This window comes from Jaculus jaculus, chromosome 17, assembly GCF_020740685.1.
Source record: "Jaculus jaculus isolate mJacJac1 chromosome 17, mJacJac1.mat.Y.cur, whole genome shotgun sequence".
Lineage (NCBI taxonomy): Eukaryota > Metazoa > Chordata > Mammalia > Rodentia > Dipodidae > Jaculus > Jaculus jaculus.
In genome coordinates, this window is record NC_059118.1 from 59264611 (window position 1) to 59291714 (window position 27104).

A 27104-nucleotide genomic window follows, 5' to 3' on the forward strand; every position below is an offset into this window, starting at 1 on the left:
GCTAACAGCATAGGACAAGCTCTTTTGGCCTTCTCTGAAGAGAAAGTAGGGAGTAAAATAGGACAGAAACAGCAGAAAGAATAAGGGGTTCGCAAAATCGGCACCTCATTAACATGCCACCTCGTGTTGGTTGATGACAGAAAATGTCAGCTGTTTCCAGGAGATGCTAAGGAAGGGGTAAGGCCACTTGGAGTTTGGACTCAAATTCCAACATGATACAGGCTGCTTGCTTGAGGGTAAATTGTTACCTCGATTTAAGTGCTATCATATAGTAAGATATTGACTAACTAGTTCAAAATAGTAAGGATTTCTGGGCGTGGTGGTGCACGCCTTTAATCCCAGCACTTGGGAGGCAGAGGCAGGAAGATCACTGTGAGTTCAAGGCCACCCTGAGACTACATAGGGAATTCCAGGTCAGCCTGAGCTAGAGTGAGACCCTACCTCCAAAAACAAAACAACAACAAAAAATAATGGTGAGGATGGTGGTATTTAGTTAAATAAAATCCACCAACAAGATTTGGGGAAATGGCTTAGCCGTTAAGGCACTTGTCTACAAAGCTAAAGGACCCAGGTTTGATTCCTCGGGACCTATATAAGCCAGATGCCCCTGTTTGCCCATGTGTCTGGAGTTCATTTGCAGTGGCTGAAGACCCTGGTGTGCCCATTCTCTCTCTCTCTCTCCCCCTATTTCTCTCAAGTAAAATATATTTGTTTTAAATCTACCAACAAATGTATAATCCTTGCCTAGGGTCAGACCACTGAAGGAAATGTGATAAAGAATGACAATACATGCTGGGAAGGGCGTGGGGAAAGAGGAACCCTTCTCTACTGCTGGTGGAATGTAAACTGGTACAATAGCCAATGCGGAAATAAGTGTGAGATAGCTAAAAGTAGATTTACCATATGTCCCAGCTACACCACCCCTGGGCATACAACCTAAGGACGCATGAATACAGAGACATATGTGCTCTTCCATGCTTATTGCTAATCTATTCACAACAGGTAGGAAAGGGAACCAGCCTAAATGCTCATAAACTGATGAATGGATAATGCAAATACACAACTGAGGTTTATTCATCTGTAAACCAAAATGATATTCATGACCTTACAGCAGCACAAGACCAGTAAGACGGAGGGAAAAACATGATATCAAAATAAAAGAGCCTAGTTGGAAAGAAGGGATTCAGTGAAGGGGGAGACATGGGAGGGGGAAAAGAGTGGTCGAGGAGATTGTGACCTTCGTATATTGTTTATATTTATGAAAGTTATCAATAAAAGTTTAAAAAAGAAAAATGAGTTTGTTAAATTTGCAGGAAAATGAATAGATTGAATAGATCTGGAAGAGGTAACCCAGGCTCAGAAAGTCAAATGCCACATGTTCTCTCTCAGAAGTGGCTGCTGACTTGAGCAACTGTTCAGGGACCCTGGAAGAATACTGGGTTGGAGGAGCCAAACTGTCTTTAACCCCAACAGGAGGCTGAGGAAGGATGATCACCAGGAGCTTGAGCTCAGCGTGCATTACAGGTCAGCCTAGGCTACAGTGAGACCTACTAAGATTTGTATGTAAGCTGGAGTAACAGTATGAGAAGCCAGGAACCTACAAAGAAGCCATGCAAGAGGGAGCAAAGGGGAGGGGTAGTGGACCTGTAAGGAGGACGGCAGAGGACAGCAGTGTCATGGTGGGATGGGGAAAAGGAGGGAGGAGGGGGAGGGTTAACCAAAATCTAAGATGTCATGAAAAAGCCATAAAGAAACCTACTTCTTCACTATCTAGATAATATATATGTTTTAAAAAATGAGTTTGGGCAGAAGTATCCTGTAAGGGTAGTAATGCTGGGCCCAGAAGATTGTTACAAGAAAATTTCACTGCCAGGCTCTTGGCTGCCGACTCAAACTAGATGGTAAGACCCTATTGCTGAAGACACACGTGCGTGGACTGCAGACATTGAGAAATCAAGGTGGAGCTGAGCTGGAAGCTTCCTCCCTTGGTGACTAGCTATCAGGATGCTAGAAATACCTATGGAGCCTAAAGTCATCAAAGGTCCTAACCAGTGGTGGACCCTACATGCTTCACGGCTGGCCAGACAGGCCAAATGTGGCAACTAGTACAATGGTGGTATGTCTGTTATTTGAAGCCCACTCCATGGGAGGAGATGCCTGGCTGGTGCTGAAAGCCTAATCAAAAGCCTATGGCTGGGGAGCTCATAAGCCCTGGAGGACTACTGTTGTCAGGCTAAATGGATATAGTATGCCCATCAAACTGCCCTCTAAATACGTAAGTTTATGCCCACATGTTAATGCTACCTTTACTTTTGGTTAGAGAAGCTTCTGTTTTCAGATGGCCGTGACCACTGGGGACCCAACGTGCTGAGGAGTGAGTGTTCAGCAGTAAATGAGGCATCTCCAGCACACGACCTCCAAGGCTCAGGGACCACTGCAGCAGAGGCGGGGGAGAGAATGCAGAAGCCCAAGAAAGAAGGGGAGGAGTGCTTACAGTCCGTCTTCCAGGCACAAAGTAGCTGTGGCATTCCTGATCTCACAGTGCCTGATGCTACTACCTACACAAGACCTACAGAATAGGAGGGAAAAACAGTAACAAAATAGGAGACAGATTAGTTGAAAAGAAGGGATTCAGTGGAGGAGGGATATGCAAGGGTAGTGGGATGGGATTAGATCATGGTATATTATCTGTACGTATGGACCTTGTCAATAAATATAATAAAGGAAATTAAATAAAGGAAAGAAAATCTAACAAAGGCATGGTCTGGGAAGCACATGGGGGCGTTCAGGAAAGGCCCTCACAGAGCTGAAACCTAGACATTGACTGGAACATGAGGAGCGACGTCCACAGCCTGCGTGAGGGTCGGCAATAGGGATAGTGAGGACAAAATTGTACAACCGCGACTGTGCACGGCTGTAAACCTGGACAGTGAAGGGCCACGCCAATGCTGGGGGCCATCAGGCAGAAAGCCAGGGGACATCTTAAAGATTTTCAAGTTTTCTTCTAAGAGCCATGGGAAAGCACTTTTGTGATCTAGGCAAGGAGGCAACAGTTTCCAAAGTTTGTGTGCTCACAGTGAACACACTAGACGGGCCACAAGGATACAAGACCCTCGTCACTGACACAGTCAAGTGCACATAATTCATCCCTACAAAACCCTCTGAAATGTGCTTTTTTTAAAAAAAAATCCAGGGCTGCAGAAAGCCAAGTGCCACATGTTCTCTCTCATATGTGGATCCTAGCTACAGATGATTGGGCTTCTGCGTGAGAATGAAAATACTTAGTAGCAGAGGCCAGTAAGTTAAAACAGAGACATAAAGGGAAGAGAAAGGAAGGGAGGAGGGTACTTAATAGGTTGATATTGTATATATGTAAGTACAATGATTGAGATGGGGAGGTAATATGATGGAGAATGGAATTTCAAAGGGGAAAGCGGGGGGGGGGGGGAATTACCATGGGATTTTTTTTTTATAATCATGGAAGATGCTAATAAAATTAAAAAAAAAAAAATCCAGGGCTGGAGAGATGGCTCAGCGGTTAAGGTGTTTGCCTGAAAAACCTAAAGACCCAGGTTCAATTTTCTAGGACCCACGTAAGCCAGATGCACAAGGTGGTGCATGTGTCTGGAGTTCATCTGAAGGGTTAGAGGACCTGATGTGCCCATTGTCTATCTCTCAAATAAATATTTTTTAAAATCCACCCTACAGCTGAAAAATGAGGTGTGCAGAATTCAAATACTAGAGACGATACCTGTGGCTATTAACTACACGTCATGACCTACAGATGGAGAAAATTTAGTAGCAGCATCATAAAGTTCTGATGTTGTGTTAGATACAGGACACCAGAGAGGTATCAAGGACACCAGAGGCTGCTGACTTGAGCAACTGTTTAGGAACCCTAGAAGAATACTGGGTTGGAGGAGCCATGCTGTCTTTAATCCCAACAGGAGCCTGAGGTAGGACGATCACCAGGAGTATAAACTCAGTGTGAATTACAGGTCAGCCTACTCTACAGTGAGACTCTGCCTCAAACATGAAACAAAAAAATAATGAGTTGTGAGGGGTCACAAATTTGACCTTGCTGATGTTGAGTTTGACCAATGTTTAAGATAGCCAAGGGGAAACAGAAAAGGTAGTTAGCTCAAGAGAGAAATGAGGTTATAGCCAGGAATGGTGGCTCACACCTATAATCCCAGCATGCAAAAGGCCAAGGTAGGAGGACTGCCATGAGTCCGCGGCCAGCCTGGAATACAGAGTGAGTTCCTGGGCTCAAACAAACAAACCTACAAACAAACAAAAACCCAATAAGCAAACAAAAAGAAATGCGGTCCCACTGGTGAAGATAGGAGCTGAAGCCACAAATAAAATGGCTCAGGGAAATCACACAGAATAAAGACTTAGTTCTACCAGAGCTCTATAGTTCAGTTGGGAAATAAATGTACAAATGAGCAAATTGTGGACGAAGCACCTATTAAAAAGGCTTCCACCTGATGGTGACTGGAGGCCCCACCCTTTCAGAGGAGCTACTGGCAGTTAAAGGCTGCTGGGGGTGAGGAAGCAAATTCAGTGGTGTTAGCCACAGGCAGGCTTCGACTGTGCTCTGGTAAGTAACCATGCCCACGCAAGCAACCCTAGTTCATCATGAGATGATCAAAGTTGGGCTGGAGAGGCGCCTCAGCAGTTAAGGCACTTGCTTGCAAAGTGTAATGAGCCAAGTTCAGTTCCCCAGTTTGTTTGCAGCAGCTAGAGGTCCTGGCATGCCCCTTCTCTCTATCTCTCTCTCCTTCTGTTTCTGCTTGCAAATAAACAAAACAATTAGAAAAAATAAATAAATAAACGACTGGCTGGTGAAGTTGGAGCCAGAGAGCAGGCTGGAGCAGTGTAGATGTGAAGTCCAGCACTGAGGATCTAAAAGCACAGCCCAAGGAGAGGGCGCGCTGGGGTGGTGACCATCAGGCTCGGAACTTCCTTAGGACCATGGAGTTGAAAGAGGAAGCCTTCTTCCACTACAGCAACTGCAAGCAGCCAGGCCCTGCGGGACTTAGGAAGACTGTGAAAGAAGCCTATCCAGACTACACAGTTTGAGAAAAATACACCCCATCATGAGCCCTCCAGCAAAGAGGACGTCCAGTCTGCAGGAACGATGAAGCACTTCAGGTCCTTGGCTGAGCGCAAAGCCCATCACCAAGCCCACAGAGCTGACGGAGGCCCCTTAAAGAACATGGCTCTCGGGCTGGAGAGATGGCTCAGTGGTTAAGGCACTTGCCTATGAAGCCAAAGGATCCCGGTTCGATTCTCCAGGACCCACGCAAGCCAGATGCACAAGGGGACGCATGCATCTGGAGTTCATTTTCAGTGGCTGGAAACCCTGCTGTGCCCATTCTCTCCCTTTCTCTCTGCCTCTTTCTCCCTCTCTCAAATAAATATAAAATATATTTAAAAAAAGAACACTCATCAGAGGCTTCTGATGCAGCCTCAACCCAAGAAGAGTTTTGTTTTATTTTAAGCCTGGCAGAAATGGAACCAAGTTAACTAAGGATCTTGCGAGACTAGACAAGCCATTACTCAAAAGGAAAAAAAAAAAAAAGAGACAAAAGGTGTAAGAAAGCTTGATATGTTCACCTGAGATCATGTACACAAGTGGTTTGTTACTTTTCTTTAAAAAATAAAGCACTGTCAAAGTTGAAATAAAATATATATATATTTATTTTTAGATGAAGAAAGTAGAAAGGGACTACTTCCTTCGGGCACTGCCAGGCACAGGCTGGAGCCTTCAGGAGGGACCTGAGATACCAGGCATGGCTATGGACCCCCAGGCTACAGGAGGCCACTCCCTAAGCCCAGCACACCTGAACTTAGGCTCTGCCCATAGCCCTGTGACCTTTGGCCAGTTGCCTAGGAAACTCCTTATCAGCCTTCACATAGCCCATCCTCCTAAGACCCCTAGATCACCTGACTCCCTCCCCTATATGCTAATTAGGCGTCAGAAATGAACTTGGTATGTCCAATCGCCTTGGACCCTTCGCCCTACCTTCAGAAGCTTATAACCCATTTCACCAACAGTAAAGGGAGAGAGCTGTTCAATTCTCTCAAGTGCTCACCCACCCCCCACTCACCCTGGTTGCCTAGGTGCCTGGGGGGGGGGGGGGGCACCACGGCCAGCCCCTAGAGCAAGAATTCAGAAACCCACAGGGTTCAGCTGGAATGGGTGGGGTGTTAGATGATCAAAATATCCATTATATACATGTATGAAATTGTCAAAAAGAAGAAAGTTTCCTCCAGTTACAAAGGTGAATGAGAAGTTGTTACTGGCTATTATATGTAAATCTGCTAAGCATATCCTAAGAGGGGACTGTCATTCGCACCTAACAGATAAGGAAGCAGGTTTAATCAATGGCCAACTACAGTGCTGGTGGCATTCAGACAGGGTTTCAGTTTCCTGTAGGATTTGGACCTTTTCCACTGCTCTCACCTGCACCTGGACTTATTCCCAAATGTCCCTTCAAACATGTCCCATGCCAGTGTCCTCCGCCAGTGACCCACTGACTCCCCCTTGCTCTTACCCCCAGGTTGTAAGTCTGTCAGCTTCGTGGCACTATGGGGAGGGGGTGTCTTCCGCTATCCTCTCAGTTCTTGCACGTTTTAAGTTTGGAAAATGAGGTGAAATGTGGGCCCCAAATCCCACTTAATCCCCTTATCAATGAGACATACACTTACTTGTTTTGACTTTACTGTATTCTGTAAGTTTGAGAGTTAAACACACAGCCACAGAAGCTTTGCAGTACTGAGCAGTTTTACAGCAAACACGGATCCCCGCGGTCATCTCTACGTGACCCTGGTGGCAGAGGTACTGTGAGCGCAGTCTGTCCGTCCTTGCGGCCTGTCTGGTCAGTGTGAGCTCCCATCGGAGCACAGCAGGGCGGCCCCGGGGAACCACCCCAGCAGTGGTTGGTGAATGGTTGTGCATAGAACTGACTTGAAGGCTCACACTGCAATAGTCCAATAGACCAGGCACACACACTGACAGACGGAGAATGTCACTTCTATTGACAAGATAATGTGTTACTTACGTTTCAAGTTTAAAACTCCAGGGCACTTTAAAAGCAGACAATACAAGGCGCTCTAATTCTAGATGCCGCAACCTATTCTAGTAGCTGCCTGAGAGTCGACAACATTGAGGACCACTCACAGGCTTTATGACGTCGACTTCAAATGTAAAAGCACTTAGTTTACCAAAATCAACTTACATCGGTGACAGGTTACAGTAAAACATATCTTTTGAGAAAAACTTACAAAGATTACATTATGGACTTACAATAAATTCAGAAATTGTTGCTCTTAAAAGAAAAAAACCGTATTTTTAGATCTTCCAACATACTTTAGATGTAAATTTTGTGAATCTACTTCTTTAGATAATTCAAAACTCTCAGCAAATATCATTTTGAAATATTTCTAAGGCCTAAAGAAACAGGTCGGTGTATCTGTGAAGCGGCTACCTTATACAGAACAGTACTTGTCTCCACCAAGAACACCCCTTCCATTCTAAAGCTGTCTTCCAGTAAATAACTTACACCTCACAGTGCTATACAAATATGTCATGTTTTTGGCATTTAAATCTGTGCTACCACATAGACAAGTTTTACAAAAAGTTTCAGAGGTCACAAAAAAAAAAAAATAAATAAAGAAAAGAAAGATGCGCTTGAGAGCAGCTGGCTGGAGGAAATGACCATCTACCTAGCTGGGTCCTCAGTCTCAGAAACAGTCCTCAAAGAGATGGCACACCTGGTCACCACTAACCACTGCTGGAAGAGCTCAGGCTGGATTCTCATGTTTGTCTCTCTTAATACTCAGAGCCTTTTCAACTGGAACAACTCACTGCAGGAAAGCCCGCTTCCCACTGAGGCTGAATGTGGCCATGACGTGCTGAGCTCAGCTACAAAACACCAAGACGGACCAGGAAAGAGGGACTCTGCTCTTTCCAGGAGCGAAGCAATGATGGGTGAGTCACTAACACTTCTGGGCAAGGCTTCCCAGCATCAGCAGAACGTTAAAGCTCTATCAAGTAAGACATGCCGGAAACAGAAATGCCAATAAATAATGTCCAACACATACAGCTTTACAGGGGTCTGCGTGGGCGTGGCTAAGAATTTCAGGGGAGAGCTGTATTAGCCACATTCTTTAATACTGACAACAGGAAGCTCACCTGCAACTCAGTTTAAAAACACAAAAACTACTATCATCTAAACGTTAAGTATCACCATAAACACAAATAAAGAGCTCAAAACATTGGACTACGGAAAAACCGAATGTGAACACCCTCAGTACTGGGATGCTTTGATCCTGACCATCTGAAGGAGAATTTAGACAGTACATGAGTTCAATGCTAGAAATGATGTCACCAGTTCTTATGCCCCATCATCACACTATATCCAATAAGGAAAGCAAGACAGGATTGTGCCAACTCTCAACTGCTGGGCATCTTCTCCCAGCAAACACATCAACAAACTCTCTGTCCTGTAACTTCCCTTTCAGTATTTCCAGAGGGCCCCACGGGCCATGGAGGAGTTCATTGGGAAGACAGTGTGGGTGTGGGGGGGAGCCGGGGGACCACTAACAAACAAAACCTGTTAGCATGAAGAATGAGGTATCAAACATACTCCCGCACCTCCAGAGCACGAGTGATGGCCAGCTCTTTAGAACCAAAGGTGAAAAACATAAAGAACTTGAACTGACAAAATAAGTTGGCTTTGCATTGCATTTTTGTACAGAGCAGGCAACGTTAAACTTCATTAATCTACGTCTCTCTTTGGGAGTAAACATCCAAAGTTCCATTCAGACACGCGTGCACTCTGGCCACAGTCTTTATACAGCTCAGCGGCTATTTGTCCCCCGGTGTGAACTACCTAGTAAGCGGTACCTGCGGGGTCTGGTCACCCGCTGCGTGTGAAGTACTTTCTCCCCAGCACAGCCGACAGCACGGAAGTCCTCCCATACACGCGAGTGACTGATCGCACTCTCAATCCTGAATAGGTTACTCCCAAAAATGTACTCTAGAAACGGTAACTATTTTTACATTACAAGATTTAGAACTGAGTTCTCCAATAAATAACTACGACCTTGAAAAGAAAAACTTAGAAACTACCATTCTGCTTTAATCTAAGAGACCATCAACTGTTAGGATGCACCATGTATCACTCACAGAACACACTACCCATTGAGCTATGGCACGTGCCCTGTCACAGGAAGTGTGTGTTTTGTATTTGCTCAGTCAGTGCTGTGAATGGCCTTTATCCGCAATCTCGTGCACATGTGAAGAAAGCGCGGAAAGCTGCTAAGTCCTCGCCGCAGCGTTGTCCCGTGAGCACGCAGCCTCCGGATCGCCTCCCGACCGGTCGTCCCTGGATGCATTTCCATGCAGGGCCCTCGGGTCAGGGTCAGGAGCTCGGGACGCTTTGCCGAGAGTCTCCCTGCCGTAAGGCTGCTGTCCCCCCTCAGCAGGAAACTTCAGAATAACAACGTCTGAGGTCTTAATGACAGTCTTGCTCCACCTTAAATCAGTCTCAACAGCCTCTTGTTGCTTTGCATTTTGTTTCATGGATTCTGAGGGTTTTGGCAATTTCTCCTGCCTCCTGGTGCATTCCTTGGCGTGCGACAGGCAATCGTTCTGCACAAGCTTCACGGACAGAACACAGCAGAGTTTCTTCTACTGTGGGCAGCTTCTTTTTTAGGACCCATGAAGCGTGTGTCTTGCAAGAACAGAGGGAATTGCGATCACTCCTCTGACGACAGATTCGCTCCACTAATGTCCAACACGCGGTCTGCTGCTGTTGCCATGGCGCGCTGCATGTGCAGGAACCCTTAGTCTCAACACTGAGTCACAGACTAGTCTTTTCAAAGACAATTTCTAAATGCCAATTAAACCTGATACACTTGATACCAACAATGTACACATCAGTAGAGGTGTGATGGCACTGTGACAAGCTGGAAATTCACATGTGCACAAGCTAGGATCACGGCATGACTACCATCTGGTTGACAGTAATAAGATGCCTTCGAATTGCAGACAAGTTAACATGTCAAGAAGAAGGTACATTTTATGCTTATAAAATGTCTTTTCAAGCCTAAAATGTTTACATACTTACATCAGTGCAAGAAAAAATAATAACCCAAGAGCCAAAAATAAACTGCACAAAGTAGAGACCCAGCAAAGGTGACACTACCTTCAAGATGAAGTTTGCAATGGTCGGATTTGGTTTTAATTCCCTTTGTTTTTATATGGCTTACATAGAAATCTTTTGTTTTTGAACTGGATATAAATCCAATCACAAACGTTCCTCAATTCCAAAGCCATGTCTCTGCAGACACAGGCTTGCTCACACCCCAACAGGACAGGGTGCGGTGGGCGCAGGGTCAGTGGTCTTCCTCTGCAGGGCCCTCCGCTGGCGGGCAGGTCTCATCCTGTGCGGAGACCCCGAGTTGTCCTCCTCCACCTCAGACCCTGCCGGCTCATGGTCTCCTTCCTGGGATCCTGTGTCTCCCACCAACTCCCGTAGGAACTTGAATTTTGACAAAAATAGATGCCATACAAAATACCAACCTAAAAAAAGACAAAAACATTAAAGAAAATTAGTACATACAATATAATCAACTCAAAACATTGCAGTTAGCTGAAGGGTGTGGTGGTTTGGTTCAGGTGTCCCCCATAAACTTAGGTGTTCTGAATGTTAGGTTCCCAGCTGACGGAGATCTGGGAATTAACACCTTCAGGAGGCAGCATATTGTTAGCGGCAGTATTATGGGGTTTATAGCCAGTGTCCCCATGCCAGTGTTTGGCAAACTCCCATGTTGCTATGGTCGACCTTATGTGGGCCAGGGGGTGATGTCCACCCTCTGCTCATGCCATCATTTAACCTGCCATCGTGGAGCTTCCCCTCAAGCCTGTAAGCCAAAATAAACCTCTTTTTCCCACAAACTGCTCTTGGTTAGGTGATTTCTACCAGCAATGCAAACCTGACTGCAACAAAGGATATGTAAGAAAACAGAATGGAACACAAATAAAGATGCATGTTTACAGTATGTATTTCTATAACAGGCATTAGGCTTAATGACATAAGGGTATAAATTTTAAAATTATATAGCGATGACAAAAGTTCCTGCTTTCACTGTGTGATAAGAAGTGGGACATCTCCTCTACCCTCTCAAGGCTCAGGGAACACCACAGTCCAAGAAAGGGCAGAAAGGATGAACCGCGGAAAGGAGCGGTGTGAACGCTGACTTCCAGGCACGGCATGCTGCTATCCACTGAACGTACAGCGGCTACGATTACCTGTGCAAGACTGGGCCTTTCAACTTCCTGTCATGAAAGCGGGAGCTCACAAGGCCCCACCCCTCCCTCAGGATCTCGTGTTGTCAGTTAGTGGTCGATGAGGAACACATTCTGCCCAGGGGTGTAGCCTCTGTAAGGCGCCCCTGCTCCGGTAAGCAATCCCAATGCAACTCACTAGGTCACAGAAAAAACAGACATACAAGTAGGAAGGGAACCAGATGGGAAGAGGAAGAAACCCACTGTCAACCTCTGGCCTCCACACAGCACATACATGTGCACATGCATACACACGTGTGCCCACACATATATACATACAAACTCCACAGCCAGAAGTAGCTCATGCCTTTAAACCCAGCACTCGGGGGCTAAGGATTGCCATGGGTGTGACGTAAGAGTGAATTCCAGGTCAGCACGGGCTGGAGTAAGACTATCGGGCCTTACAAGAGGGAAAGGCAGGGTGAATATAATCAAATGTAGCATGTAAATGCATAAAAATGTCCTGATAGAACCATGGCGTACAGTTAATATTAGAAGGTTCTGCTTTCACGGAGCTTAGAATTCAAGCTTGGATTACCAGCACTGGAGCTAGGAAAGATGGCTCAGTGGTTAAAGGTGCTTCTTTGAGAAGCCTGACAACCTGGGTTCAATTCCCCAGTGCCCATATACAGCCAGCTGCACAAAGTGACACATGTGTCTGAAGTTTGTTTGCAGTGGCAGGAGGCCCTGACATGCTCCCCCCCCCCCACAGACATACACACAGTCTCTGTAATAAGTAAATAAATATAAACTTATGATTCTGGGTACAGTGATACATATACTCTCACAAGGTTGAGGCAGAAAGCTGCCAAGTTCAAGGCCAGCCTGGGCTATTAAGAGACCCCTGTCTCAAAATACCAAAACAATAACAAAAAAGCCTGTAGCAGACCCCCACACACATATGAGACTAGGAATACCTAAATACAACTCTTATTACATTAAGACCAATTTTGGAGTGTTTTCTGGAAAAGAAAAATACACTTGACTAATGACTTGAACATTCACATCTCAGTTCACCTGCCTACAAGCAAGTTAAGAGCTAGTCAGAATTAAATCACGAAGCAGCAGCAGTCTGTAAACTGCACTGTGGTAAACTTTTCAGTCACAGCCACACTTTTTTATTTTTATTTTTATTTATTTATTTGACTGAGCGAGAGGGAGAGAGAGTGACAGAATGGGCGTGCCAGGGCCTCCAGCCATTGCAATCAAACTCCAGATGTGTGCACCCCCTTGTGCATGGTTAATGTGGGCTCTGGGAAATCAAACCTTGGTCCTTTGGCTTTGCAGGCAAACACCTTAACCACTAAGCCATCCCTCCAGCCCAAAGTCACTTTCTTAAGAAGTTTATTAAAAAAAAGTTTATAAAGTAATAAATGTTCTATAATTGTATGACAAAAGTATAAAAAATAGTGAGAGGGGATATGATGGAGAATGGAGTTTCAAAGGGGAAAGGGGGAGGGAGGGTATTACCATGGGATATTTTTTATGATCATGGAAGTTATTAATAAAAAAATTTTTTTTTAAGAATAATGACTGTGGAGGCCGGGCGTGGTGGCGCACACCTTTAATCCCAGCACTCGGGAGGCAGAGGTAGGAGGATTGCCGTGAGTTCGAGGCCACCCTGAGACTACATAGTGAATTCCAGGTCAGCCTGAGCCAGAGTGAGAGTCTCTCTCCCTCTCTCTCTCCCTCTCTCTCTCATGAATGGGAGCACCAGGGAACTCCATATGCATGCGCCACCTTGTGCATCTGGCTTACGTGGGTCCTAGGGAATCAAGCCGTGGACAGGGGTCCTTAGACGTCACAGGCAATCACTTAACGGCTAAGCCATCTCTCCTGCCCCTGTCTCTCTCTTAAATAAGCAAATATATTAAATATTTTTTAGCTGGGCATGGTAGCACATGTCTTTAATCCCAGAATTTGAGATCCAGAAGTAGGTGGGTCACCGTGAGTTTGAGGCCAGCCTGGGACTACAGAGTGATTTGTTCCAGGTCAGGCTGGGCTAGAGTGAGACCCTATCTTAAAAAAAAAAAAAAAAAAAAATTGCCGGGCGTGGTGGCACACGCCTTTAATCCCAGCATTTGGGAGGTAGAGGTAGGAGGATTGCCATGAGTTCGAGGCCACCCTGAGACTCCATAGTGAATTCCAGGTCAGCCTGGGCTAGAGTGAGACCCTACCTCGAACAACAACAGAAAAGCAAACTCAGAAGCTAAGCAGAATTGGGCCTGGTTACTATTTGGATGGGAGACTGCCTGAGAGTACTGGGTGCTGGGGGCTTAAAAAAGAAAAAGATTAGCCAGGTGTGGTGGCGCACGCCTTTAATCCCAGCACTCCGGAGGCAGAGATAGGAGGATCACCATGAGTTTGAGGCTACCCTGAGCCTAGAGAGTGAATTCCAGGTCAGCTTGGGCTAGAGTGAGACCCTACCACGAAAACAAGCAAACAAAAAAACCAAAACCAACAAAACAAAAAAGACTGCCAATATAAAATTCTGGAGGTGGTACTCGGAGCAGCAAGTTATTGCGGTTATAGTTACAGATCCGCGTTCACCTGTTGAAGTGCTCTGGTGCCATGCTCTGTAATTTTTAATCTCCAAGTCTAAAAACAAACTCCCAGTATGCGTCTGCCTCTCCGCTCTGAACAGGCGATAGGAGCTGGTGGAGGATGTGGGAGCAGAAAACTGTGAGGTGGAAATCCCCGACCATAAATGTGAAGCCCATGTGCTGGGCAGCTCACAGAACAAAGAGCCGCTGGGCTTGGTTTTCACAATGACTTTGGAAATAACAGGGTGGGGAGTGTGAAAGGAAGATCAAGTGCAGAGTTGCTAAGAACTGCAGTGGTATTTAGTGTTAGTTCTAACAGAATTCCAACTTGGGAGAAGAGTGGAAGAAGAGAGGGATCTCTAAGTGATAGTATCTAGTATCTGTGACACTTGTACAACAGACTTTATCAACAAATGTCAGCAAGGCTAACTGTCATAGTACTGGAAAAGGTTATTCAGACTGCTGGGGGAGAAGCCATCAATAGTGTTATCCAGCTGTGGACCCTGTGAGGCACAAAACAAACCAGTCAGACACGATGTACCCACTGATACGACAGCGGCACGTCTTTAAGTGGGTGGCCAACTGCTCTCTCATTGCATGTGAGGCCTACTTCATAGGAGGGAATTCATGCCTGGTACTGAAGGCCTAATCAAAAGCCTATGACAGAAGAACTGCTCTGAGTTCAAAGCACTTGGGAGGCAGGAGGAGGAGGAGGAGGAGGATCATTATGAGTTCAAGGACAGTCTGAGACTACAGTGAATTCCAGGTTAGCCTGGGCTACAGTGAGACCCTACCCTGAGGGGAAAAAAGCTTATGGCAGGGAAGATCAGAGGCCCTAATATTGTTTGGCTAAGTGCATATGCCCTGCCCATCAAGTTGCCCTATAAATAATAGATCAAAATAAGTTATGTAGCTGGGCATGGTGGCATACGCCTTTAATCCCAGCACTTGGGAGGCAGAGGTAAGAGGATCACTGTGAGTTTGAGGCCACCCTGAAACTACATATTTAATTCCAGGTTAGCCTGGGCCATGAAACCCTACCTTGAAACACCAAAAATGTTATATGTCATGCATGCAAATTATCAATTAAAAAGTCTAAAAACATGTAGCAGTCTGAACAAAGGCTGGTGGAAAAGTTTCCAGGGTTTTTTTTTTAATTCTATTTTTATTTGAGAGAAACACAAAGAGAAGAAGAGAGAGAATGGGCACCCTAGGGCCTCTAGCCACTGCAAACAAACTCCAGACATATGCACCACCTTGTGTATCTGGCTTATGTGGGTCCTGGGGAATTGAACCTGGGTCCTTTGGCTTTGCAGGCAAACACCTTAACCTCTACGCCATCCCTCCAGCTCCAGAAGTTTCCAAGGTTTAAAGGAAAGACAACTCCCAGGACGGTGACAGACACCTACCCGGCACGGTGACAGAGAGAAGCGGTGTCTGTTGCTTCACAGATGCAGGCATTTCTGGGCTCCTGCCATCCAGGCCCTCTGGCAGCCCCTTCTCCCAGCCCCTCCTCTCTTCCCCCAGTTCCCCTCCTGCCCCTTCAGGCTGAGCCACTACTAAAATAAACTTCTCTACCCGCCCCCAACAACCACCACAAGGATATTGTGTCTTAACTGAGCCCTGGCGTCCTCTACCTTGATCATGCAACAGCACCTAGAAGATGGCCCCCACTATAGCAGCCACTCAAACATTCAAGAAGGCAACTTTCTTTTTTCTTCTTTCCTTTCTTTTTCTTTGAGACTCTGTAGCTCTGGCTGGTCAGGAACACTTGATGTAGCTGAGGTTGGCCTCAAACTGGCAGTAATTCTCCTGCTTCCCAAATCTGGGATTATAGGCATGTGCCATTATACCCAGATCACAGACAATCCTTTCGATGGATAAAATGTAAGCAAAAGGCTGAGTTTAAGTACTTGGGAGGTGTGGTGGTTTGAGTCAGGTGTCCCTCCATGAACTTAGGTGTTCTGAATGCTAGATTCCCGGCTGATGGAGATTTGGGAGTTAATGCCTCCTGGAGGCGGGGTAGTGTTGGAGGCGGGCTTATGGGTAGTATAGCCATGGTCCCCTTGCCAGTGTTTCGCACACTCTGCTGTTGTCCAGCTAATGTTGGTGAGGAGGTGATGTCCACCTTCTGCTCATGCCACTGTTTTCCCTGCTATCAGGGAGCTTCCCCTACAGTCTGTTAGCCAAAACACCCCCCACCCCGCCCCGAAGCTGCTCTTGGTCAGGTGTTTTTTTGTTAGCAATGTGAATCTGACTGCAACATGGGTGAGGTGGAAGCAAGAGGATCATGAATTCCAGGCCAGCATAGCAAGACCCCGTCTCAAAACACACCTAAGACCAACATCTACCCTGTTACCTTACGAAACTTCAACACAAGAACTTTCAATGAGTGTACACACCACAGGAGAACCCCAAGCTTTTAAGTGGAACAATTCTTTTAGTGGGGGCAGGGTGGGGTCAGATGATGGAGGATATGTGGCCTATTCCCTTTTGGGTACGAGCACAGATATAAACAGAGGCAAGTTCTAAAGCACCTTACCCAAAGAAGTACAGATAGGTGACTGTCCCACTGCAGCAACCTATAGATGGGAATCCCTCAAACTGGCTACTCATAAAACTCTGTTTGTCCTGGGCGTGGTGGCACATGCCTTTAATTCCAGCATTCGGGAGGAGGATTGCCATGAGTTCGAGGCCACCCTGAGACCACATAGTGAATTCTAGGTCAGCCTGGGGTAGAGTGAGACCCTACCTTGAAAAACCACAAACACACACACACACACACACACACACACACAAAAAAAAAAAAAAAAAAAAACCAACCTCTGCTTGTCCTGGGCATGGTAGTACACATCTTTAATTCTAGCACTCAAGAGGCAGAGTGGGAGGATCTCTGTGAGTTTGAGGCCAACCTGGGACTACAGAGAGAGTTCCAGGCCAGCCTGAGCTAGAGTAAGACTCTACTTCAAAAAACCAAAATTAAAAAAGAAAAAAATCTGTTCCATGTTTCTAGAAGCTAGATTCCCAAGGGCTCATCCCACATCACTCTCCAGGACATGTGCATACTCAGCTTTACATCCCAGGGTGAGGAGAAGACAGAACAGGGAGGGAGGGAAAGCGCTGGGTGCTGGGATACTCAGAGCCTCCCGCGCAGGAGAAAGGGCTCCATCCCAGGGCTGGTGGGGAAGAGGTGACACCGGCTCAGCAGAGCCTGAGTATGCGAGGCTCTGAAGAAACTGCCCGCGCGGTGAGGCTACAGGTCACGGGTAGAGCCCTCGTCTAGCACGAACACGGCTTTAGGCTTGCTCTCTTCACCCCAATAAAAACAATACCTGTCCCAACATCACCAGTGAGTGGGCGATGCCACAGGAAGTTCGTGGATTGGAAGCATGATGCAATGGCTGGTGCTATGCTTGAAATGTCTCCTACAAAGTTCCTGTTGGAATTTAACTGGTATCTGAATAAAACAAACTTAGAAAGAGATATGAAGTGAGTTAAGCCAGCATAGTAGGTGTGGCTGACTTGCACAGTGGCGTTAAGTGGTAGGTCTGAGGTGAGCGAAGGCCAGCCCAGCCCAGCAGAGCAGGGGCGGGTTAAGTCACCACAGGTTAAGCTGGAGTCGCCTGCGCCTGCTTGCCTTCCTCGGAGCATGGGCCAAGGCCCTCACTACACACCAGCACCAGCTTCCTAGACCGCCAGTTCTCTCCAGAACTGAGCCCCATAAACTAGTATTCGTGAGTTAAATAGCAGTCTGTGGTATTCTGTTCTAATGGCAGAAAAGTCAGAAGCTAGATATGAAGAATGACTCTGTCTTTGCTCCAAGGACAGTTGAACTGTTTCTGGATAATAGAATGGTCTAATAAATGCATGAGCTCAGAGCTCACACTCTTGTATGCAAGGGAAGCCAAGTGGAGGGTTAGCCACTGCAAAATAAAATGTCACCCTTGGGCTAGAGGGATGGCTTAGCAGTTAAGGTGCTTGCCTATAAAACCAAAGGACCCAGGTGCGCTTACCCAGAACCCATGTCAGCCAGATACACAAGGTAGTGCATGCTTCTGGAGTTTGTTTGCTGCAGCAGCTGAAGGCCCTAGCATGCCCATTCCCTCTCCCTCTCCTCAAATAATAAAATACATGTTACTGGAGGTAAGAGCATACATAGGACGGGGTGTGCGCACGTGAGGCATGTGAGTTGCAGGCGAGAGCCACCGTGGATACAGCGACAGGTCTACCAGTTCGGATTTACAACCTCAATTACCAGAAGAAACACACAACAGTCCAACTTGGGCTCCAGGCCCCAGAGGGGCTTCTCCAGGTGGGCATACATAGAAACTTGAGAGGCAGGAAGATGCCGGAAGCAAGCTCACCAAAGCCTGGGCGAGCTTGTGCACAGAGCTCCTTTCCCTCCCGCCACACATGCCACCAGGCAGGGCACCTCCTGGGTTTAGCTTACAGGATGCCTCACAGTCAAGCCTGACACACTCACAGGACAATCTTTTTACCATGCTCCATGGGCACAGGTCTTGTATCATGTTTAGGGTTTAAATAAAAACAGGAAGAAAGGAGAGAAGAAGGGAGAGGTGGGGGAAAGAACTGCCCACAATTCTATGCACCTATAATCAGACTATGAGGTTAGCTATACAGCGAGTTCTCACACTCAATTCCTCACAGCTTAAAAGGCAAAGTTAGTCTTTGGCCTGTCTCCTCTCCCACAGATACATGTCAGAACAACCGGCTGACACAGCACGTGTGTTCTGGGATGACAAACGGAGCACTTACTTGTGTGCCAGTGACCAAGCTTCAGCGCAAAACATAAACTTCATGAGAGACACCGCACAGTTCTACACAAGAAAACTGTCCAGGCAGAAGTGACCCTAACCCTGCCATCATTAACTGGAATTTCACCTTCAAGTACCAGTTTTCAATTCACCAGTGCTTCTGCATTCAACACTCCATCCAATCTTCAAACTCCACGGATATCAGGCTAGCAGCCATGAGACCAGTCCTCTCTGAAGATTCAGAGTGACCCAGGGCTTGTTTCTGTTCCATTCCTTTCCTTTTTTTTTTTGGTTTTTCGAGGTAGGGTCTTACTCTGGCCCAGGCTGGCCTGGAATTCACTATGGAGTCTCAGGGTGGCCTCAAAGTCATGGCAATTCTCCTACCTGTCTCCCGGTGCTGGGATTATAGGCGTGTGCCACCACGCCCAGCTGGAGCACTGCATTTAATAGTGTAGCAAGTTTCTCAGACTGTCATCTTTACAGAACAACTAAAGACAACACACTTAAGGAATAACAATATGATCTCACTGCTTGCTAGTCTAAATGTTTTTGATTGCCATTATAGAAATTTAATCCTCAATGTGATGAGTTAGGGGGTGGAGCCCTTAGGATGTGATTAGGTGTGGGGGTGGTCTTCATGAAAGATACCCGAGACCACCAGGAATAGTGCTCACACCTATAATCCCTCCAACCCATAATTTTAAGGGCTTCATGATATTCAGCAACCGACACATTTCAGAGGTCAGTGTTAATTCTAAAGATTCCTACTACACAATCCAGTAATTACAGTCTACTCCAATTTACTGGTGCCTTAAAAGGAGTTTCTTTTCTAAAGAAAGATACTGAACAAATGGAGTGGTGGTGCACGCCTTTAATCCCAGCACTTGAGAGGCAGGGATAGGAGGATCACTAGGAGCTGAGGCCAGCCTGGGATTACAGAATGAATTCCAGATCAACCTGGGCTAAGGTGAGACCCTGCCTCAAAAAGCAACAAAAACAAACAAACAAAAAACAAGCTGGGCATGGTAGCACACGCCTTTAATCCCAGCAGGGGAGGCAGAGGTAGGAGGATCACTGTGAGTACAAAGTGAGCCTGAGATTACATAGTGAATTCCAGGTCAGCCTGGGCTAGAGCAAGACCCTACCTCAAAAAGAATTTTTTTTTTTTTAAAAAAAAGGATTTTTGAAAATCCACTTTGTAACACTGGTTAATTCATGTCACCGATAAGCAGAAACACTCGCTCAGTGCCCTGGGCTCTTATCTTTTGTAAGGTCACAGTCTCGGGTCAGCCTGAGTCAACTCGGCTCACTCTAACTCTCTTGACTGCCGGGTACGGCCGAACCTGGGTCTTGGTGCCATACCATGCCTGCAAATGAGTGTGCTCAAACTGAACTAGCCCTGGAGAAGAGGGGTCAGACCCTACATGAATAACCCCTCTCCACTCCCCCTCATCCAGGCCCACCCTGAGCCCTTCTCCCAGGACCTGGGTTTTCGTGCAGCCCCACAACTTCGTGTCCCGTGCTTTACCGGGACAGAGTGGAGAAGCAGCAGCGTCACTGCAGCTGGGTCACCCTACCCCAGAAGGCCACCACTGTTCCCAGCTTCCACAGTTGTTGCTTTCCTTCAGGCTTCCACCAGCACTTACCATCAACCTAACTGGTTCCCTTCCCACACACTGTAGCTAGACGAGCAGCCTGTAGAACTTTCAAGTAACAGGTAAAACAATTCTGAGCTCCCACTGCCTGTGCCACCTCGCACACCTCATCCGAGCTACGTGCTCAGGGCTAACATTTCACTCTTTCAGTCATCCTTTCACTCAAAATTTGCCAGCAAATACTATCCTGCCCAAAAGTCCCAAATATTATTTTATTGTAATAAATATGTCCAACATGGGGGAGGGAAGCAGAGGAAAAGAAGACCAGACCACATGTGCAAAGGAGGCTGGGTAAGCCCCCGTGACAATTAAAATAATAAATCATCCACTTAGGAGGGAAGAGCTTTTTCTGTTTGTTTTTTGAGGTAGGGTCTCACTCTTGCCCAGGCTGATCTGGAATATTCCATATAGTCTCAAGGTGGCCTCAGACTCATGGCCATCCTCCTACCTCTGCTGAGCTTGAAATACTCATTACACTCACTGTTCAAGAGTGGGGCTGCCCAACCTCCTGGAGATCAGGGTGTGGGGATGAACGTCCCACCCCTTAATCTTTCATCACGTAGCTAGTCTTTCCAGTGACTATGACCAGTTTTCATCGCACCTGATCAGTTCACTGGCATAAACACAGGTGTGGTTGAAAGGGTCTTGAATAACAACAGGCGTGCCTATCACTTATAAATATTCCAAGAGTTTTGTGCCAAAAACTAAGGACAGCACAAAAGATATTTTGTTATTATAGCACAGAGTAAGGTGAAGACAGAATGAATACACACACCGATTCGGCGAATTTGATGTGAGAGTATCGTGTGTCCGCATTTCTGGGCCTTTTCAGATCTTGACACATTGCTGAATGACCGGACCGGACCCTCCCTTCTGGCTTGTATCTCTTCGCGCACACACAAGCTGCCCAAGTACTCATGGGCTGAAGAGTATGTGACATCCAGCCCACTGAGTGGGAAGGAGGAAGGTAAAACCTTTTAGGAGGTTTCATGTACACACAGAGCTAGAAGCGCATGTCTAAGGTTGTCAGTGAGACAGCCAGAGAAGGTCAGAGCCTGGTGTCCTCACGAGTCCCCACTGAGTATGAAGCCCCAGGGCACAGACTGCTTTGTTCGGTTCTGGAAGTCCAAGACCAGCTTCTACAGCAGAAATGTGTGTAAACTATTCTAATGAATAGTCCGGGGCTGGAGAGATGGCTTATCAGTTAAGGCACTTGCCAGCAAAGACAAAAGACCCAGGTTTGATTCCCCAGTACTCTTGTAAGCCAGATGCACAAGGTGGCACATGCATCTGGAGTTCGTCTGCAGTGACTGGAGGCCCTAGTGCGCCCATCCCCTCCCCAAAAAATGAATAAATAAACCAAAACACTTAAAAATAATATGACAGTTATCCATCTTGAGAAAACCCTCACCACACTCAAGACTTAACTGTCACTAGAATTTAATAATCGCATTCTTCAAATATATGCGCCAGGAATGACTCTGGGACCTGGGGATAGGGCAATGAGTATCAAGTCCCTAACATCACAGAACTTTTGATCCAAGCACAGGAGGCCATTATCCTACACTAACCGGAACAAAGCAGGCGGAAAATCAAATAGTCACTCCCGCTAAGGCCCCACATCAGAGACTAGATGGTTTATCTAACCTTTCAAGTTCCAAGAAATCAGGATTAGAGAGATAACAGTCAAAAGTCTCCAACAAGCCAGTTGATAATCAAGTTCCTATGGCCTTAATCCTTAGGCAAAAAAAAAAAGTAACCTGAGATCAGCCAGCTATTCTTCTATTGTACAATCTTTTCCTCCACCTTAGGAGGAAAACAACTGAGAAATGAACAACTTGTGGTCAGTTCTTTTATTTATTTATTTATTTTTGGTCTTTGTTTACTCAACCCATACCTGTTGCTAGAGTCATGTGGAATAAGGTAGTGCCTAATTCTAAAATAAAAACAAAGCCAATTAGGTTCATGTTTTCCCCTGTGGTGCTGGAATGGAGGCCGTCCAGCTCTGAAGCACTTCACCACTGAGCCGCGCCTGCAGCCCTTAGCCCTTTCTGAAGGAGACGCAGCTGTGGGGGCAGCAGAGCTCCATCCTCTCGGGCTCACTCCTGCTGTGGGACAAGTCCTCAGGAGAGCCACATCTCTGCCCCAGGTTTTAAAGATGCTTGACAGATACCACTGGAAAGACAAGAATCAGAAGTGACGATCCACTGAATTACAACTCTACTAACCAACCTCAAGGTGAGGTTTCGACACAAGGTATATGTTGACTTGACAAAAGATGCAAAGAACCAAAAAGGGAAAGGTCCAGTTCCATGCCCAGCAGGAGCTTGAGAATCACCACCTTGTGAATCTTCCCAGACATGGGACTGTTTCCAGGTGAGAACCCACTAGTGGCGTTGTGGCTTGCCCAGTACTTCTGAAACTGGCTGCTAAGCAAATTTCTTCCACCAGGACTCAGCGGGGCTGAAGTGGCCACAGCAGATGCCTAAAGCCACTCAATAAATTTTATCTCTTAAAAAAAAAAATCTGGGGCTGCAGAGATAGCTCAGCAGTTACAGCACTCGCCTACAAAACCTAATAACCCGGGTTCAGTTCCCCAGTGGCTACATCAACCCAGATACACTAAGTGGCACATGTACCTGGAGTTCGTTTGAGTGGTTGGAGGCCCTGGTGCACCCATTTTTTCCTCTCTCCCCTGACCCCCCTTTCTCTTTGCAAATAAACTTGTTTTTAAAAAAGCTAGTAAGAGAAACCCATGACAGCCTCAAACTGAATTCTCAAGCTGGAGGATGTAACTCAGTTGGTAGAGTGTTTGCTTAGCAAGCTGGAAGCCCTTACATTCAGCCCCAGCACTACATAAAAATGAGTGTGGCAGTACATGACTATAATACCAAGAGTGGGAAGGTGGAGGCGGGAGGATCAGAAATTCAAAGTCATCCTCTGCTACATTAGTGACTTCAATAAGAGGCTAGCCCTGGGCTACATGAATCCCTGTCTTAACTAAAATAAAAATAATCAAATAGGGCTGGAGCGATGGCTTAACAGTTAAGGCATGTGCCTGTGAAGCCTACGAACTCATGTTCAAATCTCCAGGTCCCACACAAGCCAGAAGCACAGTGACACAAGTGTGCAATGTCACACATGCACACAAGGGGGTACATACATCTAGAGTTCAGCGTTTGCAGCAGTTAAAGGCCCTGGCACACCCATTCTCTCTTGTGCGTGCTTCCTCAAATAAATAATAAAGCAAAATAAAATCCAAATAAAACTTCATAACCACTGGGTGTGGTGGCACACACCTTTAATACCAGCACTCAGGAGACAAAGGTAGAAGGAGCTCTGAGACTAACCTGGGATACACAGTTAGTTTACAGGTCAGCCATGGCTATACAGAGACTCTACACTGAAAAACAAAACCCTCATAATCCTCCTGCCTCAACCTCTCCAGCACTGGAGCACCAAACTCAATTATAACCTCTTTACTGCAGACAGAAGGAAGTTCAGTACATGAAAGCCAAAAGCAAGCTTCTCAGAGAGAAATCTCAAATTATATAGAATAATGAATAAGAGGCTTAGTGGTTAAGGCACTTGCCTGCAAAGCCTAAGGACCCAGGTTGATTCCCCAGGACTCACATAAGCCAGATGCACAAGGTGGTGCACGCATCTGGAGTTTATTCACAGTGGCTGGAGGCCCTTGTGTACTCATTTTCTCCCCTGCAGTCTTTCTTTCTCTCTCTGCCTCTTTCTCACACACAAGTAAAATAATTTAAAAATATTTTTAAGTCCAGCACTCAGGAGGCAGAGGTAGGAGGATCACTGAGTTCCAGGCCAGCCTGGGACTACAAAGTGAGTGCCAGGTCAGCCTGGGTTAGAGCAAGAACCTGCCCTGAGGGGGTGGGGGGGGACAAGAAAAGTGACAAAGTAGAAATAACTAGTACAGGCAATAGGAAAACTTCCCTAGGAACCTGAAATTTGAAAACCAGAATCACTGTGTGCAGGAGCCTGTCAGGAGCTCTGAAATGAACCCAGCTCTGATTCCTTGGAGCAGACCTGGTGAAGATTCCACTTGCAGGGCACTGCAGAGTGGAATCAAGGCACCAGAGGCCCAGCCCACCAGCGGAGGTTCCTAGATGGAGTGCTTTGGTTAGGCTGAAGGAAGGGAAGTCCATGAAATCACTGAAATGAGGGGAAATGAGTGGGTGATACAATTTTTTCTTACATTTTTTTTTCATAGCACAACAAGAGGACTTGTGAGCACCAGAGAGACAGCTAAGAACAATTATCTCAGGTTAGATGTGCAAACTGCCTGGATGTCCCCTACCCTTCAGCAAGTGTAGAAGACATGGTGCTTCTTGTAGACTGAACTGTGTTTCCTCCCCTACCAAATTCTTAACTGGAGTCCTAACTCCCAATGTGAATGTATTTGAAGATAAGGCCTTTGGGGGCCCACACCTTTAATCCCCAGCACACAGAGGGGTGGGACAGAGGCAGGAGGATCACCAGGAGTTGGAGTCCAGCCAGAGACTACCACATAGTGAGTTCCAGGTCAGTTTGGGTTACAGCGTAAAGCTACCTCAAAAAAGGAAAACAAACAAACAAACACAGGTGTGGTGGTGCATGCTTTTAATCCCAGCACTCTGGGAGGCGAAGGCTGGATTGCAGTGAGGCCACCGTGAGACTAATTCCAGATCAACCTGGGCTAGAGTTAGACCCTACCACAAAAAAAGAAAGAAAGAGAAAGAAAGAAAGGAAGGAAGAAAGGGAAATTCGGGTTAAATGAGGACGGAAGGGCGAGGGCTCTACGACCTACTCCAAGGAGTGGGGAGATCAGTGGAAACACAGAAGAGGGGAGAGGACAGCCGTCTGTAAGCTGTGGAGAGAAGCTCTGTAAGGAAATGAGCCTGCTGAAGTGATCCAATCGGTGGTATTTTGCAATAGCAGCCTTAGCCAGCTCACCGAGCATCCTAGGTTCCCTTGTTGGCTCTGGTCTCTCTTCCCTCTTCTCGAGCCCCAATACCATTCTAGTCAAAGCAAAAGGCCAGCCTACCCTGTCATTAGGTGTCCCCACAAGGACGACTTCATAAAGCTACAAGGCTTTGTCCAAAATATCCCTAAGTTTTCCAGATATGAAAGACAAGCCTGAATGAAGAATGAGGAAAAATAGACCCAAACAGCTATTGAAGGTTGGGAAATCTTTCACGAATCTGATGTCTCAAAGGAAGTTCAGCAAATATTCTATCCAAGGTGTGGTTTGTACCATCTGTATGCCACATGCCTCTTCAAATTAGTAAGGCATAATCCCTCCTTCCATACCCTGGTGTTCCTTATTCCAAGAACCTTAGTCCCTTTTGGAGTTGCACGCCCTTTGTTTCTGGCAACAGGGACGTTAAAGTAGGAGGGTTGCCTGTGAGTTCTGGGGCTACAAAGTGAATTCCTGGTCAGCCTTAGCTAGGGTGAGACCCCACCTAAAAAAAACAAAAACAAAAAATCCAACAAAAAAGAACCTTCACTCTCTATAGTTAGTACAAAATGGGGACATCATGCTGGCCACAAAACATCAGGAAACTGAGTGAGGTTATTTCACAGCTGTAGGTCATCAGAAAGCAAAATGTTCAAGAATGTTTAGTTCCAGGGTCACAGGCAGGGGAACATGTTGGGACTGAGTCTGAGCTCAGCAGTACCGCATGGCATACGCTTAAAATGACCTGCAGTCACCAGCGCCACTGAAAAAATGTAAATGGGCGTACAGGTAGCTCAAGCACACCTATCCTTTAACAAGCATAACCCTAATACTGAGCGTTAACTATGAACTTATATGAATTTTAACCAATTATTGAACCAATTCGAACCCAGGCTTTAGTCTTGTAAGTACAAATAAATTCACTGGCATCTGCTCGGAATACTTTTCAAATTTTCACAATTGCTCAGCCTCTCTGCCGAGACGGAGACCCTGTGCTAATCAGTTACTGAGCGTAAAGAAGCCAGATCTAAACTGCAGGCGTTGAGAATGAGTTGAAGGTCCTCTCGCTGCGAGAACGAGAATGCCCACAGCGAAACAAAACAGTGCCATTATTGCAGAACCAAGAATTAGGTTACCTGACCCTGGAAAGCTTAATAAAGCCCGTGTTTTTTTTTTTTTTTTTTTTTTTAAGTTCTGCCTGTTCTCCACTCTGCTCGGAATTCGGTTAAATCCTGAACTCCAAGTAAACAAACAACTTCACGTGGACTGAAAAATCCAATCTGGTCCAAGCTCCCGGCTAAATGAACGTATTAGGGAAACCTCTCGTTATCACTGGAACTCCGAACCTCCAAAAAAGAAAGAAAGACAGAAAAGAAAGAAAAAAAAAAAGGCGTGACCAAGCCCTTCGCCTTCGAACACAGGACACGGTGACAATGTGGGTAGCCGGTGGCACCGGGACGAGGACACTATCTGCTTCAACCTGGAGTCTAGCTGCCAGCCTGAGCCGGTCCCGTCCTCCCCGACGCCCGGGGGCACAGGTGCGCGTCTTCCGAGCCGACTCACCGCACACCATCAGCAGCAGGACGATGAGCAGCGTGGCCGCGAACACCAGCAGGGTCAGGCCCACGTTGTGCCACATGGCGGGCGCTGCGCGGCGGTCGCGGCCGGGCGGCGGGGCCGGCTTCAGCGGCGGGCGGGCGGCCCCACGGGCCGCGGGGACGCGGCGGCGGCGGGCGGCGGGGCGCCCCTACCCACGCACCGCGCGCTCGGGCGAGCCGGGGCCGCGGCGCCCGGACACCCCGGCGACGA

General features: G+C 46.7%; 1 protein-coding gene across 1 annotated transcript; it reads right to left on the bottom strand.

Moving 5' to 3' along the window:
• Positions 1 to 8364: 8364 nt before the first annotated feature.
• Positions 8365 to 26963, bottom strand: Smim13 (small integral membrane protein 13). Its single transcript, XM_012951014.2, has 2 exons — positions 26859 to 26963; positions 8365 to 10597 (listed from the first exon to the last, which is right to left on the bottom strand). Exons 1-2 carry the CDS (start codon positions 26932 to 26934, stop codon positions 10374 to 10376), a joined length of 300 nt encoding a protein of 99 aa, XP_012806468.1. The 5' UTR covers positions 26935 to 26963; the 3' UTR covers positions 8365 to 10373.
• Between the last annotated feature and the right edge of the window lie 141 nt (positions 26964 to 27104).